This window comes from Eriocheir sinensis, chromosome 17 (assembly GCF_024679095.1).
Source record: "Eriocheir sinensis breed Jianghai 21 chromosome 17, ASM2467909v1, whole genome shotgun sequence".
Lineage (NCBI taxonomy): Eukaryota > Metazoa > Arthropoda > Malacostraca > Decapoda > Varunidae > Eriocheir > Eriocheir sinensis.
Genome location: NC_066525.1, coordinates 13,440,382 through 13,461,777, shown reverse-complemented (window position 1 = coordinate 13,461,777; position 21,396 = coordinate 13,440,382). Strand labels below are relative to the sequence as shown.

At 39.7% G+C, this 21,396-nt stretch overlaps 2 protein-coding genes across 4 annotated transcripts; one reads left to right on the top strand and one right to left on the bottom strand.

Moving 5' to 3' along the window:
* Positions 1–154: 154 nt before the first annotated feature.
* Positions 155–3,117, bottom strand: LOC126999972 (28S ribosomal protein S23, mitochondrial-like). The gene is made up of 4 exons (XM_050863287.1): positions 2,886–3,117; positions 1,628–1,789; positions 1,180–1,384; positions 155–332 (listed from the first exon to the last, which is right to left on the bottom strand). The coding sequence occupies exons 1-4, from the start codon at positions 2,927–2,929 to the stop codon at positions 216–218; spliced, it is 528 nt and encodes a 175-aa protein (XP_050719244.1). The 5' UTR covers positions 2,930–3,117; the 3' UTR covers positions 155–215.
* Positions 3,118–3,738: 621 nt separating this feature from the next.
* Positions 3,739–19,712, top strand: LOC126999969 (4'-phosphopantetheine phosphatase-like). Of its 3 annotated transcripts, none has more exons than XM_050863280.1 (17): positions 3,739–4,067; positions 5,959–6,044; positions 6,851–7,059; positions 7,504–7,687; positions 8,301–8,469; positions 8,634–8,732; positions 9,805–9,858; positions 12,591–12,691; positions 15,121–15,283; positions 15,403–15,616; positions 15,776–15,928; positions 16,082–16,178; positions 16,584–16,776; positions 17,355–17,509; positions 17,708–17,877; positions 18,096–18,254; positions 18,869–19,712. In XM_050863280.1, exons 1-17 carry the CDS (start codon positions 3,971–3,973, stop codon positions 18,975–18,977), a joined length of 2,412 nt encoding a protein of 803 aa, XP_050719237.1. In that variant the 5' UTR covers positions 3,739–3,970; the 3' UTR covers positions 18,978–19,712. The 3 variants fall into 3 exon arrangements, with proteins under 3 accessions (XP_050719237.1, XP_050719238.1, XP_050719240.1); XM_050863281.1 differs by having other exon boundaries at positions 3,740–4,067; positions 9,779–9,820; XM_050863283.1 differs by lacking the exon at positions 9,805–9,858 and having other exon boundaries at positions 3,744–4,067.
* Positions 19,713–21,396: the final 1,684 nt, after the last annotated feature.

Below are 21,396 nucleotides of genomic sequence, written 5' to 3'. Positions count from 1 at the left end.
ACACACACACACAAACACAATGCATTCACTCATTTTAGTCCCCCAGCCCTTGATGGAGGAGGCCGGGCCCCTGCAGCAACACCACCCAGAGGAACTAATGCAGGCAGCATAGCTGGTGGTAAGGCAATAATCTAAAAGGATGGATGAGACTGCATTACTTCTAAAATTGTTTATTACAATTATTATTTACATTAACACCCCATGACTGTGCTTCATCACTCCCCTTCCTTTTGGCTTTCTTTGAAGACATCTGCAAAACTTATTTTACTGATTTTGCTTTGGGGAGTTTGAGCTGAAATTCCATCTTGTAATTCTGATGTGGATGGTTCAGGCTGCAAAGATAACAGTAATAGTAAACAAATGCACTACCAAAAGGGCCAGGTGGCTCTGCGGGTAGGATGTTCGGTTCATGACCAAAAGGTTGCAAGTATGATCCTGCCTCATGGTAGTGTCTAGGTGAGAAGTGCTCTCTTGTAACCCTAAAAAAATTATATGGTCTTAGCTACCTAGCTCAGGAGGAATTCTTTAAAATTGCTTTAAAAATGCACTACCAAAAATTTAAATATTAAGTTATCTACATCACCATGAGAACTTCCCCAAAATTGATGGCCATGGCAAACATATCTCCAATTTTCCCTGTTATGGCATTCTTCAGCACATTCTTCCTTGCCTACCAACTCTCAATATTTATCCACCCTGGTGGCTTACCATTGATACCATCTCCTGTAATCTTGCTTTTTTTACAATTCTTTATAAAGTCATCCTCACCCACTCTTATCCCACACCCAAACCATTTCAGAGTAACCTACCAAGCTTCAACCACTCCAAAAACCACTTCCTTTGCATTACATCCATACGAAAACTAAAACATCATTACTTTCTCCATCCTGTCTTGACACACCATGTGCTCTATATTGCTCATTTCTACCATGCATACCTGTGATTTCTGTGCTACATTCCACAATCATCCCAATGTATAGAGAAAGCAGCACCTGCTCTGGGCAGCAGGAAGCAGTTTGTCAGCTTCACAAAACATTGTTATTACTCCAAAATAATGGTGCATGAACCAATATTCAGTTCCCAATTTTGAGAACAAAACTGAAAATTAACTTAAATAACTATTTCATATTTCAATATATGGTGCTACTGCACACTTGAATGATCACTATTTCTAGTTACCTTTGGAGGAGCACGAGAAGGATCCAAGTATATTCCCCTTGCTTCAAGAGCTATTGCTGCTTCTTCCATTAATTTCTCCTCTGTGAGGCTGCCATCTTGTTGGAGACGCTCATACTCCGCCACAAACAGCTGGCACACTGAGAGTCGACGGCTTGTTTCAGAAAGATTAATAAGTCCTGGGGAGCCATACTTTCTGTAGAATTTTCTGGAAAATATAATGTTAAGGTAATAATAACAGCTAATACACAATAATAATAGTAATAACTAATAATGATAATAATTAGTTATTAATTAAATGAATTAAGCAGTATCAATAATAACTAATAAAATGAATACACTAGAATGTCAATTTAATGAGAATGCATGATCCCTGTGTCTTCCCTTGAAGAGACTGTATCAGTTATATACTGCCCATAATCCACAGTAATTCTACACTTCAAATACTTACCCTCTAATGACATCTTCAGGATAAAAAATCTGTCTGATCTCTTTCTTTGCTGGTGGCCTGTCATAGCGAGGCTCATATTTAGGAGGGAAAGCTTCATAAACATCATACCATATTGGTTTGTCCTGTGGCTTCATTGCACCAGATTTCAACAGTCCTGATGCTCTGAAAAGAAAGAGATTAATGAAGCTCATTTCATATCTATACAAACTTTACAATTTCAAGCACATTTTTCATAGTTTTTTTTAAAATAGGTACGGTACCCCATAACCGTCTATCTAACAGGAGTTTCATCTCCATCTGCCTCTCCCGTAAAGTAAATGACAACCTTACCACACCCTTCGGAAGTAGACTCGCCTTGACCTGTTCACTCCTCTAAGGCCATGTTCACTGAAGCCACGGGGAGCTTCAGAAAATATAAATAAGACTGAAGCGCCGTGTTACCGTTTACCGTTGATGAGGTTTCAGGCCCTTTGTGAAGCGCACTTGTAGTGCGGCGACGGCCTGATGAACGAGCCTCCCATAACCCACTTAGCCAGTGGGGTACCTCTTTGGCCGACTCGGTAAGGAGTGGCTCTCCCGTCACACTGGTCGCGGGTTCAATCCCAGGCAGCCAGCGAATACCCTGATCTTGATTAATTTCTCGTGTTATTTCGATACACGCAGAGGCCGTGTTGAGAAATAGGAAGGATTTAGAAAAGAAGCTCGTCGGGGCATTACAGTGGTGGCATAGCGGTGGGCATCCTCTCCTGCAGTTCTGTTGAGTTTCCCCGAAGGGGTAACAGGTAGGATGGCCCATGCTCCGAGGGTAATAGAAAATGGGAAGAGTTGGAGGTATGTCTCAATGGGACATTGTGGAGTTATGTCTCAAAGGGACATTGTCAACACACAGAAATTAATCTACATAGGGGGGAAAGCCATGTAGAGAAAGTTGAATAAAAACAGTTGATTGAATTATTTACTGTAGTCGCTGCCGGCCTAGTGCGGCGACGGCCTGATGAACGAGCCTCCCATAACCCACTTAGCCAGTGGGGTACCTCTTTGGCCGACTCGGTAAGGAGTGGCTCTCCCGTCACGCTGGTCGCGGGTTCAATCCCAGGCAGCCGGCGAATACCCTGATCTTGATTAATTTCTCGTGTTATTTCGATACACGCAGAGGCCGTGTTGAGAAATAGGAAGGATTTAGAAAAGAAGCTCGTCGGGGCATTATACACTGCTAGGTAAATAGATACTTCACATTTGATAACAACTATGTAGCTACCTTGTGAAAATGGTCCCGATCTTGTCCAGTCGATTTCCCGCCATTGTAAGTTGTAGTAGTGGATGAAGGGTTAAGTAGAAGGTTGGACTGTAGCTTCTTCGGTGACTTTATTTCGGGGGGTAAGGGAGGTGTTTAGGCCATGGAATTACGACCTATAAACCCCCGGCAGTGCACGCCTCGTTGTTGTGGGTGCTGCTTAGTCCTGGTCTTGGTGTCATTGAGTTGAGTTAACGGTCGGAAGTTTCATCTTTGTAACGGGACTCCTTGATCTGTTGTTCACCGTTTTGGATGAAATCGATCACTGCCAATATGAACGATCAACAGGGTAGTTAAAAGTAGAGAGAGAGAGAGAGAAAGACATATTGATAGATAGATGGGGACTCCCGTGGTAGAGTCTCCGCCTTGCGCTTCGGCGGGGTGCCAGAGCGTAGGTTCGAGACCTGCCAGGTGCCATGTGGGTGGAAAGGTGGGCTCTCTCCGACACCCCGTTGTTGGGCCTCCTCCTTGAAAGAATTGGGTATCTCTCTACCAGCCGTCTGGGTGGTTGCGCGGCATGCACCGCCTTCCTCCCTTGGGGTATATCCCCCAACGAAATACCACAAAAAAAGATAGATAGATAGATAAATAGATAGATAACAATGATCCAAACTTTCCTGATAACTCTAGCAATATGAATATGGGAATCAAGCATTTTGGAGCATTCTGTGTTCCCTCGGAGGAGAGTTAGAAAAATGCAAGAGAGCAAAAAAATAACAAGAAAAAACATATAGAAAGGTTCCATAAAGATGGAGTGACCTTTGTAACTGTTGCCAGGAACAAACACAGAGTTGATCACAATCCACAATGAAGAAAATCACAGCTATTCTCAAACGCATTCCAAACGTGGGGTCCGTGGGGGGTCACGTCAGCTGAGCGGGTAAACACGGCGCGGCGGGTCGGGTCGTGCCAAGGAGAGGAGGCCGTGTAGTGCCAGAGTCCAGCGGGGGTGCCATCCGAGGGCAGCGTGGCGTGCTCTTATCTCTACCCCGGGGACGGCGACGACGCTTGGACCTTCACCCTGAACAACCTACGGGCGAGGGGACACCATGGGGACGCAGAAGTACGCGGACAGCATACGACTTCCTGACACAGATCTTGTGTTTAGGAACATTAGAAATGCCAAGCGTTTTGCCATTGATATAGGTGAGTTGTTTAGTGCTACATTACATCAGTAGAACAACTCCCTCACCGATTTTATTCTTATTTCCTTTCACATTCCCTACAAACTGTTGGACCTGGGGAATGGAGTTTTTGGGTGTGGAAGGCAATGCACCCTTCCGTGTGTTGCATCGTGACCTGCTGCTGGTCGAGTAGTAAGCTGCTGTATGTCTTCCCTGAGCTATAGTACCTGTCATGGTGCATTTTATAAATTAAAAAAACTCTGCTTTAACCTAACAGATGATCCATCAGTACAGATAGTTATGTAGGTTAAGTTAACCAACTGCATGTTGGAACCTACTTCATGTCTGTCCTGAACCATACTACCTGTTACGCCATGTTTTCTTAAACTACACAAGGACCTCACTTTAACGTGACGGATAGCAATCCATTGCCACTGAAATAGTAACAAAGCACCACAGAAATTAGTTGGGTTAACCCAGCCTACTGCATGTTGGGTATCAATCTATTGTTTGTTGGATAGTAATCTATCAACATAGGATGGTGATGGCAAGGCCATGCTTTGCTTAGTAACTAGCTACTCTGTCTTCTCCAAGAATTGAGAAACGCTTCTTCTTCATGCTATCAATCCACCTTCGTTTGGGCCTTCCTCTTCTTCTATTTCCTGCACTTCCATTTCCATGACTTCCTTCCTCATGATCTTCCCCAACTCTTCTTCTCAAGTGTCCATACCACCTCAATCTTGACTCCTGGATCTTCTTGGAGATTTCAATTTCACTGTTCCTTTTATATATTCATTCCTAATTTCTTCTGGTGACTCCTACCATCCATCTCAACATCTTCATTTCCGCCACATCCATCTTCTTTGCAGGTCTGACCACTGCTTTGTGAACTTTACCTTCACTCTTACTGGTATTTCCATCTCCACTGTCTTCTTCAACATTTCACCATTTAGTCTAATTGTGGCCTGTTGGTCGCCACTTGTATCCTCCATTCTTCTAGTTTTCTTTCCAGCTGTCTTCTCTCCTCTGTCACCAGACGATGTCATCAGCATATAAATACACAGGGTGGTGTCTCTCTGACATTTTTTCTGTACACTATATAACTCTAGTTGTAACATTCTTGTAGCATTCTTGGACAATTCTGACATACATGCTTTCTCCAAGTCAATAAAAACCATATGTAGTACTTTCTGCTTTTCCCGATGTTTTTCCATATTCTGTCTTGTTGCCTACCGATATGTACCACCTGTCTCAATCTATCATCCAACAAAGATCGGTATCAGTATGCTTTCTCTCCACTTTTCTGGTATAACTTCCTTCTCCATTATTCCTCTGATCAGCTGGTGCAACATGTCAACTCCTTCTCTTCCTAAGGCTTTCCATACTTCTACTGGTATTCCGTCGGGCCCTATTGACTTGCCATTTTTCATTTTCTTCAGTGCTCTTTCTACCTTTTGTCTTGTCACCTCCCCTACTAATTGGTCGTTCGGTTCTCCATCATCTCTAATAAGTCTCTCATTTTCTTCATTTAGCAGCTTCTCAAAGTAGTCCTTCCACCTTATTATGATATCTCTTTCCTTTCGTATCACAACCCCTCTTTCATCCTTGATCTGTCTAATATGTGTAATGTCTTTTGTGCTAAAGATGTTAAACCCAATTTTACAGTAGACAAGAAAATAATTTGAATGAATGTAAACAGTTTTATGTCCAGAATTGGAATAATACATGCTTATTGTAGATTTTACTAACATAGGAACCATTGTCTTTTCAAACCAACTGTTTTTCTCTTACTATTTTTTTGTCATCTATGGATTTTGTTACCCCTCTCTGATGTCCAACCCTATCACAGAGAAACTAAATTATATCCACTATTATCAGGGTATTATAACTATGATGGCTTTGTGTCTTTCTAGGTGGATCCCTAACCAAGATTGCTTACTACTCCACAGTATCCCATAGAAAAGTCTTATATAATGCAGATAATGATGGTACCTCATCAGTAAGTATAAGACTGTATATTGTAATTGAAATCAAATATGTAATTCCTCCCTATTTATTCAATACAAGCCTCAGTTCATTGTTACACACTTTCCATTAAGTCTTCACAGGTCATCAGTCATAGTAGTGTGGTAATAATTCACATGAAAGATTGCAGTGTGCCATCCTAATATACCAGTATGTGTTGGAAAGGAAGGTCGTTTGCTTTGATGTGAATTCCTTAATACAGTAATATTCTTTAATCTTCTTTGTATAGTCTTCTAGCAAAAACACACCATAAATAAGAGGAAGGTGGTAGTATGTCCAAGAAGAATTTTTGGTAATCTATTTTTTCCCATATACTACCTGCAATAAACTTTTAATTATCTGACCTCAGTGACCAGTCATTGGCCATATACCTACATAGCTGGGAAAGTTAAAATGCAAAGCAAGAAGTTTCTTTGTGTTTTTTCTTACTTGAAATATACTTTTTATCATTGATTTATATACATATATTGAGCTTTAGAATATGACTTGATATACAGCTAAAGAATATATACCTACTACTATTGTGATGCCATTATGAACTGCTCAAATGTTGCAATAGTGTGTAGCTGTCAAGATGACCGAGAGCTGTTTCCTTGAGGTTCCTTTTGAGTATTTCCAGTTACATGGAACATGGGTGACAATGTCTAATCCTTCTATAGAATCACTGCCTGCTTGGCAGTCTGACAATGCTGTCTTGATACATCTGTTGCCTTGCTTTCTCTAGTTTGCAGTTTGACAGCACTATATAAATATGTCTTGCCAACTCAACAATCTCTTCAGAGTGATGGAGGTGACTACCATTATGAGAGTTCTGAGACTGAACGGCTGCATTTTGTCAAGTTTGAAACCAAATATATTGAACACTGGCTCGACTTTATTCGGAAACACCTGGTGTGCAGCAAAGAGTCCATGCTGGGGAAGAGCATCAAGGCCACTGGGGGCGGGGCCTACAAGTTTGCAGAGTTGATTCAACAAAAACTGGGACTCATGTAAGTACTATCTTGGTTCTACAGTTCGTCTTACATCACTGTCATATTGTGTTTCAAAGTGCTTTCCAGGTCTTGAAATTTTGCAAGACTTAGTGAATTCAAGGTCAGTTAAACATCCTCATCTTCATGAGCCATTACTAGTCTACTGCAGGACAAAGGCTTTTCCCAGCACTCTTCACCTCTCAGTCTGATGAAAGCCCTATTTCTCACACAAGATAAGTGAAAATCCATAGACTAAGAATAAAAAGATGAAAAGTGCCAAGTGTTATGGATTAACACCAAATTTTCACAACTTGTCACCTAAATCCTGACATTAATTATGATCACAAAATTGTTAGTGGCACCAAAAGATATCTCTCAGCCACAAACCTTTAACATTAAGAGTGATAATTCTGTTATTTTCCACATCCTAAACTCTGACTATTCATAAAATGCCTCATTCAGGGTAGAAAAGGAAGACGAGATTGGTAGCCTCATCAAGGGCTGTAACTTCCTGCTGCGTAACATCCCAGATGAGCAGTTCTCATATAGCAGACACGAAGACCCAGAGTACCGATTCATCAACTCTGAGCCAAATATTTTCCCCTACCTCCTTGTCAATATTGGATCAGGAGTGAGCATAATGAAGGTAAGGTGTGACATTGTCATTTCATTGTTTAAGTGAAATGTTGTTGTCGGTCTTGAAGGAGCAAATTTCATTGCAGAGCTGACTGCATGAAAAGTTACATTCTATAGAAGCAGCTCTGTGCCAGACCCTGTGAGTTTTTCTGTTGCATGGAAAATTAATAACTGCTAAAATATTGTGATTTTATGGTAGTGTGAAGTAAAATCACATGCAAAATTTCCTTTAAAAACAGTTAGTCCTGGATTTTGTTGTTGTAATTATTTAGGCGCAGTTGAATATATAATGGCAATATATGCATATTATTTTCATTTTCTGAATTAAATAATGAACTCAAACATCATTTTTATCTGCAGTATATTCATACACCATTCAAGTGGTATTACCTCTTAACCTAACATTATCATTGACAGTATTAAATGACAGTAAAGAAAATAAGAAACTTTTTATCTTCTTTCAAGCTACACTCCCAGCTCTTCATGCCATCCATTTGTAGCCTCCTCATAACAAAGGAATAACAAAGATATGCATCCTGATACTTTAAGTCTTAACAAAGAAAAGAAAGTTATATGGAAAAATTATGAATGGAACATTTAAAGACCATTGCCATGTGCTGCAGGTAGAAGCTGATGACAACTATGAGAGAATTGGAGGAACCAGTATGGGAGGTGGGACCTTCTGGGGCCTGGGCTCCCTGCTCACCAAGGCCAAGGGGTTCGATGAGCTCCTGCAGCTGGCCAGTGAAGGCGATCACCGCAATGTTGACTTACTTGTGAAGGATATCTATGGTATGCATGCAGCAGTGCCTATGATGTGATTGCTAGAAAGATAAAATGTGTATTGTTCTGATATGAAAGAAATAAGATGAAGACTAACAGTAGTTTTGTGATTTTTGGGGGTGTATTTTAGAAATATCACAAATTCCTTATATAAGTTCTTTTTTGCATAACAGGAGGTGATTACAGTGCCTTAGGGCTAACAGGAGGGACCATAGCATCCAGCTTTGGGAAGGCAATGCATCATGGACACAGTAAAAGTGATGGAAGTCCAGGTATGTCAGCCTTCTGTTTGTTTCCAAGTTGGTATTGCTTATGTTTATAATCACTCAATTCTTGTCATATTATTTTAAAAGAAAACATTTAAATTTTATTCAAATATTTTGTTTGTAGCTAAAGCAGAGGGCAGATGCAGATAATAGTTTTATACATTTTTCATCACTATTCTGAAACAAATCCATATTCAGTCATTCAAAGGCATTTTAAAGTTCTACAGAAAATTTATGATATTATAAACTAAATCATCCCACTTTGCTGACTTCTGAGTATAAGTGAAACGTATATTCAAGATGGAACTCTGAGCCAAACAAAGGGGTAAAAGAAGGGATTTTGTTTCATATGATTTTTTGTATTACAAAGACAGATATGTCATTCCACTTTGTAATCAGTATGCTGTCACATTGTAGATCAGTAACTTTGAAATCATTTGTACAAGAAAATTCTTTGTTTGGATGCTGATTGTGTCCTTTCTTCATTGAATGTTCCTTATTTGTATAATATTATTAATGAAGATAACAAATGTCATCCACTCAAGGATTGGGAAATTTGAAATTTGTACAATATATAGCATGCCATCTTGCAACAGGAATTCTGATTGCTATGAATATTTATTCCTCAAAATATATAAGTTTTCTTCAATATCTGTTATTGGCTTTTTTGCATGAAGTTGTATGTCATGATTGCAAAGTTCTGACTTCATGAATATAGTAAAAAATATATATTTATATAAACATAGTGTAGCAAGAGATAAATGAAGCCTGTGAAGGGTATTAGCCCATCACTCTTCTAAATTCTTGGGCATGAATGGCATGACAGAAACTGTAAATAAGCAGATGGAATGAAGAATAATGTATTTTAGAATATATTCATGTTTGACTACAAGAAGCCCAGCTGACAAGTGCTCATTCTATAATTACAAAAACCTAAACTGTAGCTGCATTACCATTTCCTTGTGTTTTTTTGTTTGCTGTCATCTCTATATGTAATCATTAAGGAGAGGAATTCTGTAATAACTGAGAACTTTGCATATCCTTGGGAACAGATGAAAAATGCATGAAATGTCACCAGGCAAGGCATGCTCGAGGTATGGAGGCTGGGGCAGCTCAAGTACAGTTCTCCAGTGTATGGCTAAGTTGACTGCACAGTGTTCTTGCCTGACACAAAGCCAGTGGCAATGTTCTTACCTTGCGTGTGTTTACATCTTTATTTTGTTGGGTTATTTTATTTTTTAATCACTCCATTTTGACATATTCAGGGAACCTTTCAAGGCATGGAGAATTTTGACATGGAAACAGGCATAGTTTGGGCAACAGTTTAGGACTATTGTTGTGTCCCCACCATAAATGTTACATTATTAGTTTACTTTAATTGTTATTGCCATTATTATTATTATTATTATTATTATTATTATTATTATTATTATTATTATTATTATTATTATTATTATTATTATTATTATTATTATTATTGCCTGAAGGTAAGAATAGGGCAGTTTCCATTATATTATAGTATAGGAGATAATAACAAATGCAAGAACTAGAATGGCATTAGTCTATTGAGTGTGGCAAGAAAAGTGTATAGGAGGGCAATCATAGGCAAGGCTGTGATAGCCACCCTCAAGGGAAATGGAGTTATGGATGCTGGCAGAATTTTCGAGTGGACATATGCTGATAATTAAAATACTTGAGACTATCACTGATAATTATAAGGAATTGACTTGTCCTGAATCTGTCATGATTGCTGTGCTGTTCTAATGGTTAGCCAGGTGCAAGGTTGTATGACATTAGGTCACACCCGAATCAAGTTAGGGGTGGATCCTCTCTTCTTATCAACAGTTAGATAAAGGGGTTTAGTTACAAGGTGGGCTTGTAATCTTCTTCACCAACCCATCAGAACAGGGTTTGGATACAGTTTTTAATGAACAGGTTCACGGAAGCCTTGGTGGGTCATTGCTCACAGATTATGTGGTTAACTGTTCTACTTGAGGATAAAAAAATAATCTAAATAACACTGCTAACTACTTCATCTTGAAACTTAGGAAAACCTTAGGAAACATTACATCAAGTGAGTGAGTAAAGGGTGCCTGCAGCTGCCAGCTTGAGGAGCTATTGTGCAACATCAATAGTAAAAGCAATTGTTTTCTGTAATTTTACTTTAATATGTTAATACAGGGTTTTAACTCAGATAATTACTTAAGTAATCAAATTATCCATACACTACAAAAATGAAGAGTAATAAAATATTCAGTTCAATACTTTAGATTACAAAAATGATGCAGCCAACTTATTTACACACTTGAGAACTGTGATTACATGCTCAAACACAAGGAACAGTAGATGTGTGGCATGACATTAGATGAATTAAAGAGTAGCATGTGGTTTATATTTTATTGCTAATCATTTGCTTATAATATGGGCATGACTTTGTAGTTTAAGTTCTTCAATACCCATACTGAATGAGTCACTAGTGAATTTATTGTAAATTGAAAGCATAATTTGTTTTAGAACATATTATTTTTTTCCATACATCTGATAAAAGGTAATATTCTGAATGGACCATATTGGCTATACAGGCAGCGCCACGCGTGGCCACTCGGTAAACTGTCAAAGCAGTACTTTCCATAGAATTCAAGTTATGCACTAGAGTGCATCTGAGGCTGCCTCCAGGATACAAGGCCTTGGTGCCGCCACCGCTCCGAGCCAATGACTGCACACACTTTGTTTCTACCCGATTTCCTGACACTGCTATTTGACATGGAGAAAAACTGAAATTGGGTAGGAGTGAAGTGTGTGCAATCATCAGCTTGGAGCGATGGTGGCACCATGGCCGTGTATCCCGGAGACAGCCTCAGACGCACTCTAGTCTATAACTTGAACTCTATGGAAAGTACAGCTTTGAGTTGAATGGCCACATGTGGCGCTGTCTGCATAGCCAGTACGGTCCATTGATAGAGTATTAAGATATGCTAGAAGTTGACCATCTAAATTGCTATATATGTAGCTTTTCATATGTAGTAAAAAGATGGTATACATATAGTGATCCTATTAGTTTTCCTGGAGGCTACTAATAATATGCAAGTTGAATATTCCACAAAATACTAATTACTTTTTCATTCTGGTTTTACTGCTGTGCATTAATTGTCTTGAAAGTTTAGACACACAAAGCTTGCTGGTCCAGTGAACCACCTAAGTCTCAATGGAGGTTGAATGAACAATGTTTGCTATAATGTGTAAAGTGAAGGTATATACAAGATTTAGATGGACATTTCTTTATAAATACATGACCCTAGATGACCAAAGGTGACTGCAAACAAGATGTTATCACATGATGTAAGCACTGTGTGATCCGCTTGGCAAAACATGTAGTTCCTGGCATCTCAAAGTCCTGAGACCACTAATTTCAGCATCCTCACAACCTGATAACACTAGCATAACACTTTATGATCTGGAAGTCAATCATTTCACAAACTTAATACATCATTGCTGTTCTTGTCATAAAGGAAACTCATTTGCTTTAGAGAGTCAAGACAAGTAGACAGAGCCATCATGGACGGGCCAAGATCTCACTCACCTTTTGGGTGTATTGGCCTCTGTATATATCCATTCTGTGAACAATGCAAGTCCAGTAAAAAAATTTGGCTCTCTCACTCCACCTCTGCCTCATTCACCAAGATAGAGCAATCAATATGTTCTACCAGAACACTGATGGAAATGTGTATCTAAATCTTTTACAGGTAACAGTATGTAAATGGAAAATTTTCAAATGTTATTAGCTTTTGATTAGGCATTGGCATCCTTATTTTTGCAGTATTATCAGTTTATATTTATCATTTTAATGTTTTGTAATATTTGCAGGGTTTTCAGAAGCAGACATTGCAAGAAGTTTGCTGTTTACTGTCAGTAATGATATTGGACAGATTGCTTCTTTGTATGCAATGCTTCATGGACTGAAAAAGGTAAGATTTATAGTCTGTTCAGAGCATGAAGTCGGTTCAAGGTGTGGCAGATTCCTGAATTCCCATGGGTGCGGCGCTGCCAGTTCGACCGCCAATTATCAGATTAGCACCGTCTCCCTACCTACCCACCCACAACCCACCTGTTTATCTCTCTCTCTCTCCCTCTCTCTCCCTCTCTACCCGGGGGAGGGACCTAAGGGGACACGCCGACCACCACCACCACCACCAAAACGTGGCAACATGGGAAAAAATCGCTGCCACATGTCATAGAATTTATACAAATCGTTGTTATAATCCTAAACGTCAACACCCATTGTACTATGTAACTTCCTTTACTATATACAGAATATATAAAATATCATTTTCAAATAGCACATGGATGGGAAATAAGAGAGAGACGCATGTACGAAGGTTGATTTGGCAGCATGGCTAGAGGTAAACGACAATACCAACTCCACCCTGAACTGACTTCATGCTCTGAACAGACTATAGTTCTAAGATTTATCTGCATTTCCAGAAAGAGTTGTTGCAGGAGACCCTTTGACACAATTTAAATTCAAACCTCTCTGTTTTCCTTACCATTTTCATTCTGATTTATTTCTCTTGCTTCTTATACAGGAAACTCTTGCTATTTGACATTTGATGGGGGTGTATTCCATGGAAGGTTGAATAACAAGATTGTTGAATAATGAACCTATTTTCCCATAGAATTATATAGAAATAAGTGTAAAGGGGGTTAGGTACCTGACAACCTGGGCTCAAGAAAAATTAAATTAAAAAGAGGAAGAAATATAAATTTTCTTTAATGCCTCTGGATGGCTTCTTGCAGCCACTTTGTTAGGGCTGACCGATTCACCAGGGGCACATTTGTTAGGACACTGCTTAATGAACAGTTTGGCTAATGGTACCATCTTGGCACAACCTGTAGTACAAGATGGTGTCATGAGCCTCATGGCTCAGGGAGTTGGAGCATGGCATGTTAGACAACAAGAAGTGTAAACTTGAGTATAAAATGTCAGGCAAGGGAACGTAACAGCAACTCCAGCTATTTGAATGTGGGCAGTGTCAAGTAATTTTTGCCTCTGTCAGTGAATTCCTGTCTCGTTCCACTTTGATTGTGCCTGCAAGCTCATTTGTCAAAATAAGTTGCAAAGCTGCTGCAGGAATGTTGTAGGAGGCTGTGTAAAGTTCAACATATCTCAAGTTACCGACACAGTACATAGGCATGAACTATCCTCATATGCGTTTAGGGGAACCGCTCATCTCCTTATCCTGCTGTGCCCATCAGCTTCAGTAGAATAAGTATGTTATGTAGTGTGAGCAACAAGCGAATCATTATTTGACAACCCTCTTCCCTTGCCTTCCTTCAGTCATGGTGTGGCTGAACGTAAAAAATATATTATTGAATAGTATGTCAGTAAAATGTAAGCTTAGTTGGAGTGTAGAACAGAATAGCAAAGATTAAATACCAAGTGAAAAATGTGCGCAGGGAGAAGGCAGCTAGCTGAGAAGAGAGAACAAAGGGATGAGGCCTTTTCACACTGCCTCCCTGTGAGTCCATTACTGGTCACAGTGTCACCATCCATCCAAGGTAAGTTTTTACTGAAGATCTTTTGCCATTGTCTAATGATGGTGACTGGGAGCCTGAATGAATGGACCAATTTATAAGGGAGACGAGGGGACAGTCCTGCTAATAAAACATATAGCCTGTCGGTTTGGCTGGTTGGCAACCAGGGGGAAATGTGATGCACAGTTTGAAAATTTAAATGGTGGGGAATGCATGTGCAAACAACAAAAAGGGTTTGTAAATACAAATGTCGAATAACAAACGGTCAAATAACGAACGGTCGAATAACGTGGGTTTCCTGTAATATGGAGCATTTTTTTAAGTTAAAAAGAATCAAAGGTTCTGTGTGACCTGTTCATCCTTCAGCATGCCTCTGTGCCCTATGCTCATACCCATTTGTATTTTCTCCTTTCTAATATATTTATGATTTGATAAGCATAATGGCACTTGCTGTAATTCAAGAGTCAATATAATTGCATTTTTGTGCCTTGATAAGTTTGTTCCCATTGGTGGTGCTTTTCCAGTATATTCTTGCTGTTGGTTCCTTAAGCACAGCAGGCAGCAGTTCTGTAGACAGTTACATAGAAAGCCATTCAAGGCTGCACTGAAGGACACCTAAAGACTACACACCTTTTTTTCCTGCTAAGATCATCAATTAGAAAATTTTCATTTATATATAAGCAAGAATAAAGCAACTTGTGCACAAAGTTTAGATCTGTAATGCTAGAAAACTATGTTTATACAAAAACAAGAGTTTTGCCACCATTATAAACTAGCAATTTATAATAACACAATGAGGGATGGAAATGTGATGTCTCTGGCTGGATTAAGACACAAGAAAAATTTTATAATTGTGTTTCAGGTGTATTTCGGGGGTTATTTTCTCCGTAACCACCCAGTCAGCATGCATACTATCAGCTTTGCAATCAACTATTGGAGCCGGGGAGCTGTCCAAGCACTCTTTTTGCGGCATGAAGGCTATTTAGGAGCCATTGGGGCATTCTTGCTGGGAGCTGAAGAATGTGGTATGAAACAGCACCGCATACGGTATGGCATTATACACTGAAATATCTTAAGACATGGTATGGATGCAAGAAAATATTTACATTCATTAGTTTATAGTATACACATGTTTTTTTACCAGACACTGAAAAGTATTCTTGGGGTGAAAACTACGCTGGGTCATCCGGCCTACAGTCACCCCTCCCTCACCCTGCTGTTGGTGGGTGGCCGGGGGGGACAATTGATCAGTTAGAGATGGACCGTTGTGACCAACAGCTGGCCTTCTTTCCCCTCCTCGCCTGCCCTAAGGAGTATGTGCCAGACACTGTTGATCTTACCAAGGATAAGGAAGCCAGGTAATCATATACTGTTCAATTTTTTTGTTAATAATGATTATCATTGCAGCTCAACATGTCTTTTCAGAGGACACATACATTTTATGGTACATTTATGTTCAGAACTAACTTCTGAGGAAAGTTTTCTGTTCTCATTCTCTTTTTCTTACTTATCAACAGGGACTACTGGCTCTCCTGCTTTGAAAGCTCTCTTGAAAGTTTTGTGGATCGAGCTATCTCCTCGCAGCCTAACATTCCAGACAGTCAAGAAAGAGCTAATAAGTTTCGGGATAAGTATCTTCAGAGACTACGAAACTTAAAGAATCATCCATTGTGAGTACTGCAACAAGTGTACCACTATATAGAAATGGCTAAGTTTCAACTTTAAAAAAGATTACTTGAGTATTAATTTCAGAGAACATAAACATATTTTTTTCCCTTAGAACATACTAGTCAAAAGATTGATAAAAATTATAATGTCACCAGCGCATATGGTAACCTGACTGTGCGAAGTCTTCTGGACATGAGGGAACATTGCCTCATTGAGTTTGACTTCCCAGACCCTTACCTCCAACAAAAAAAGGTACTTAATTTTTCTTGTAATTTTCATTGATAGTTTTCTACATACTTTCTTGTAATAAAGAATACAACTCCCATGCTCCTTCCTATCTTTAAGACCTTCCATAGCACAAGTTGGGTGGAAGTTTTAATCATCTATTTGAGTTGGAGAGTTGTCTATGTAGTTAAGGTGGATAGTGTTCCCTCAGGGGATGGAGATTCGTCGTAAGAAATGTTGCACATTGCAAGGGAAGATTTTTTGCAGTGGAAGTGAAAGTTTTAGTCTAGTTGGGGTGGGGAGAGCATAACTTGTTACCTGGCAGAATATCAACAAGAACAGCATGTGCAGATGAGGGGTTTTGTATATTATATTGAAGCTTTATTCATTTCTAGGATCATTGCCCAGTACTTGCACCATTTAAATTTTCAGATGGAGAATGAATATGCTTTGAAGCTGCTTAAAGACCACCTGGAGATGCTGGACAAACTGGAGTATGATGGGCGACAGGAGGCACTAGTGCGAGGATTTCTGGCAGGCAATGTATTTGACTGGGGGGCTAAGGAGGTTGTGAAACTTATGGAGCAGGGCCTGGGCTTCACTGAAGCTGGAGATAAACTCCAAAGTAAGCTTATTCATGCTAGTTTTGGTGTGTGATGTATTTCCCTATCAGCCAAACCCACAGATTATAAGATAATATAAAAATAATTATAGTTTTCCATAATGCACTTTATTTTCATTGTGTAAGTATTCCTTTATTTGACTACAGTCTGTAGAGCATTCTTGACATATTTCCTTGAATCACACTGCCACACTACCAATATGCACATCACTGATCTCCCATCAATATGACTGTCCTCCCTTTTTGAAAGCTTATCTGATGATTTTTTACCCTCTCAAAAACATTTACCCTTCCTTTTGTCATTTACTGGGGCATATGCAGACACCAACACATTTTTATTTATCCCGGTTTTCCCTGTTCCCCATACTACTCCTGTCATCCTTGCCCACCTACACCTCTCCACTCTGGGCAACACTAAAACAGCAATCCCAGCCCTTCCTCTCCTTTTGCACTTCTCATCCTCTCCTGCCCAAATTACACCCCCTTCCATGCCTCCCCATAAGACATATTCCCATCACCACTCCTTCCCTGACCCTTTCAATCAAGATTCTAATCTAACTTGGCTTACATGATTAATTTAGAACGTCCTTGGCTTCATGATGACCTGGATGCTTGGGTGAAGAGGCAGCAGCAGGCCCCCTACAAATGTGCCATTATCTTTCTGGACAATTCAGGCTGTGATGTTGTGCTTGGAATCATACCATTTGCTCGAGAGCTGCTTCAACGAGGAACAAGGGTAAGATTAATTTTTAGGGGTATAACATTTTGTCTCAGGGTGGATATTATTTATAAAAGTCATGTACTTATATGAAACTTCATAATATGCCCATGTAATCATTGTTATTTTTTGCATGAGTTTGTATAGTGATTGCCACAGAGTATTTATTGTGGTAGGGCTCCATAAACATTGTGCCTAAGGCAAGTGATATTTCAGGTTGTGCTCTGTGCCAATAGTAAGCCAGCACTGAATGATGTAACAGCTCAGGAGCTCCTCATGGTGATGAAACAAGTGACTCTTCTGTGTCCTGTTTTGCGTGAACACCTAGAGGCAGGAACCCTGTGTGTACGAGAGTCTGGTCAAGCCTCTCCATGCCTGGACCTCAGGTGTGTGAATGCCCTTGACTGGAAAATAGAATATTATAGCAGAATGGAAGTCCATTTGTTTTCTTCATTGTTATATTGAGCATTTGTTAGTCTCTTAGCCTTGCTGTCATGAGAATACTTCATATACTACATACGTATTTGATTGTTGATGGTAATCCTTTGTATGAAAATTAATCGTTTATTTTTAATCATGGTATAATTTTCTTTTTTCATTTTAGTCGGCTTCCACTTTCACTTGTGGATGAGCTAGTGGATTGGGGGTGTGACCTTGTTGTGGTGGAGGGGATGGGCAGAGCCATTCACACCAACCTACTCACCTCCTTCACTTGTGATTCACTCAAGTTGGCTGTAATCAAGAACAGGTGGCTGGCACAAAGGCAAGTTATGCACATCATCTCCGTTAAATGTCAGGATATGTGAATAAACCTTCATGAATGACATTCATAGCCATTATCAATAACAATAATTTTCATTACTTCCTGGGCATTAACTAACACATGCAAGTGTACTTAACCATTCTTTTCCTCTCTGTTCTTTCAAATACGTGGGTTTTGGTCAATAAGAAAAAAAAAAAATTTGGCTCAAATTTCCGAAGTAATTAAAAACTTACATAAATTTGTTTGAAATATGTATTTTCTTATACCGTAGATATATATTGACAAATAACTGACAGTGAAGCTTGATGACCTTACTTCTCCCTTACCACCTGAATCTTATCTCCAACATTATCCCCCTTTGGCTAGACTTTTTATCACATCAGTCTGCTTGTGATAGTCTGGCTATTTTGAATCATAATGTTGTTGGTATCACAACATAAAACTACTTATTGCAGAAATTCAAGTTAATTCTAACAAGCACTTGAGAACTACACTATAGTCTAAAGATAATGAATCTTTAGTCACTACACTTTTCATATTTTCTTAACCTGCACAATAGTTTGTACTAGTGGAGTGATACTTACAGTAGCTTATTTTATGTTTTTTTCTTTCAGACTCGGAGGGGAAATGTTTTCTGTCATGTGCAAGTATGAAGTTGGACGTGTCAGATCCAGTGCTGCCTCAAAAGCAGCATCACATAGCATGTCAGTGGCTTCGTTATGAAACATGTAAATATAATATGAATTTATGTAAATTGAGAGGTAGGGATAAAAAGAAACTAGATTTTACCTTATATCTTCTCAATATAATTTTTCCTAATTACTTTATTGGTATAGCATTTTAGTGCAGAGTAAGTTTTGGGTTACTCATGTATGTTTTATTGAATGTTAGGTCCACATAAACCAATCAAATGGCAGCCACGGTCTATAGGTTGAGTTGTTAGTGAGTAGCATTGTAGAGTAAGTTATGTTGCAAGAATCCTTCAGGTGCAGCAAATGGGTGTGGGTCAAACATTTCCTGAAGCCAGTAAGCAAACAAAACATTGGAATGTGACAGAGAGGTGAATTCCTTTCCAGTGTCATCATTTCTCATTAACAGAATTATTTCAGATTCATAGTTTTCAGTGCATCACATTATATTCCAGAAATGCGATCTATATTTTAAATTTTTCATTGTTGTACAGTATTTAAAGAAACCATTGCTAATTAATAACCTAAACCATAAATGGTATTGATTTTCAGTAAACTTTTATACATTTTTAATTATAATTTGGTATTTTCTTACAAGAATATTTTCGAGCTCTAGATATGGTTATGTTTTGAAGGAATTTAATAAAAGATAGGTGGTTGATGAGCTGAAAATAAAAGTATTTTTGCCTGGCTGACTAAGAGAGGTGGTTGAGCTTTTCTTAGAGATTTATATCCATTTTTATCAGATAAAGATAAATAATACAATTCAGTTGGTGTTTTATAACCAAAACTTTAACATTGAAGACTTGTGATCATGGATTAATTCATACACATCAGTAACAGTTTTGGGTTTTATATTTCCAGTGTAGCACTGATTGTCACACACACACACACACACACACACACACACCGCTCCGGTACCTCAATCGGTTAGAGCGCCATGCTGCAAGGCTTCACGGCCACACAGGCGGTGGTTCGAGCCCCGCTCAGGCCGGATTCTTTCTCTTGATTAGGGGCCTCTTTCACAGTCGTTTTGTTTGTTTTGATCGTTACCAATGGCGCTGATCAACGCTATAGTTTTCCGCGTGAAACTGGCCGATGGGATAGTGACGGCTGCAGAAGAAGCGAGAGGTGTTGAGAGTGTGTGGTAAGGTGCGGGGCTAGGCTAAACCTGCAGCCGCCACTACATCGGCCAGTTTTAAGTGGAAATTCTATAGCGGCGATTGCCGCCATTGGTAACGATCAAAACAAACAAAATAACTGTGAAAGCGGCCCTAGGAATGGTTACTGTCCCCCCTTGAGCAAGGGGGATGGGGTGTGTGGTGTGTGAGGTCCTGGCAGTACCCAGAGATCGACAATAATGAGCACTTGCTCATGTCATGAGGGTACCTGGTGGTGAAAGTGAGTCCCACTCGTGATCAGGCCGTGGTGAATTACACACACAGGGCTCTGTGTGGCAACAAGTTATTACAGTTTCAAAGCTACCATAACAACAACTATATTTTTTATGCCTTGACATTTTTTGGGGGGGCTTTTCATTACTTATAGATGGGACCCCACATACACTCCTTTTCTGTTTATCACATAAGCTGGTCCTCTCTACACCACCATTTCAGTAAGTTTGTAACGCCCAACATGGAGGCATTGCTGCAGCTGCCTGGCGTTTGTGTGTGTGTGTGCATACAATCCTATTAAGTATAATCATGACTAATTGTCATGATTTCATTATTCAAGGAATAGCCCATGGAAAAATACCGCGAAAGTGACCGCCATTTTGATTGAGAGAGCGGAAACTCAGTCCCTCACCAAGGCGGGAAACCAGGCAGGCGGGAAACAGCACCTATTTCAAATCATATTCATTATTGCTGCCAAAGCTGAATTATGAGTGGGATGCATGACCCACTATTACCGTGCATGGGTTAGGTTATTAATAAATAATAAACCATAGCCGTAGGGCGTTTAGCGTAAGTGTTATGCAGAAAAAACGAGATGTCAGTGTGGCGAGAGCTGGCATCTTGACCGCAGCTGAGGCTTGTGGGTCTCGCCGGGCCGCTCGCAGCCATCTTCCACCCCGACTCCAACGCGACAGGACCTCCTCACCAATCTCCCGCGCCACGTTGTTCATCGTGGTGGGCTTTCCAGCCTTGTAGTATCCACAAGTCAGTGAGACTGTGTACTGCAGGCGAGGGACGCCCTTGGGAGGTAAGGAGGGCATGGCGTGTTGCAGAGAGGAACGAGAGAGGTTTGAAGGACTCCAGGGCTCCAGACCACGAGGTAGATCATGTGTGGCTTGGCTTCGCCCACCTACAGGTGTGCCTGGAATTAATTAATTATTTCTTAATTTCCAGAGAGTTTTCTTTGTTGTGTTAAATAAACTTAAGAGCAGGTTCATCTGGTCTTTGCTTGTCCTATGAGAGATGTGACTGGTCATAATAATAATAAGTGACGAAGGG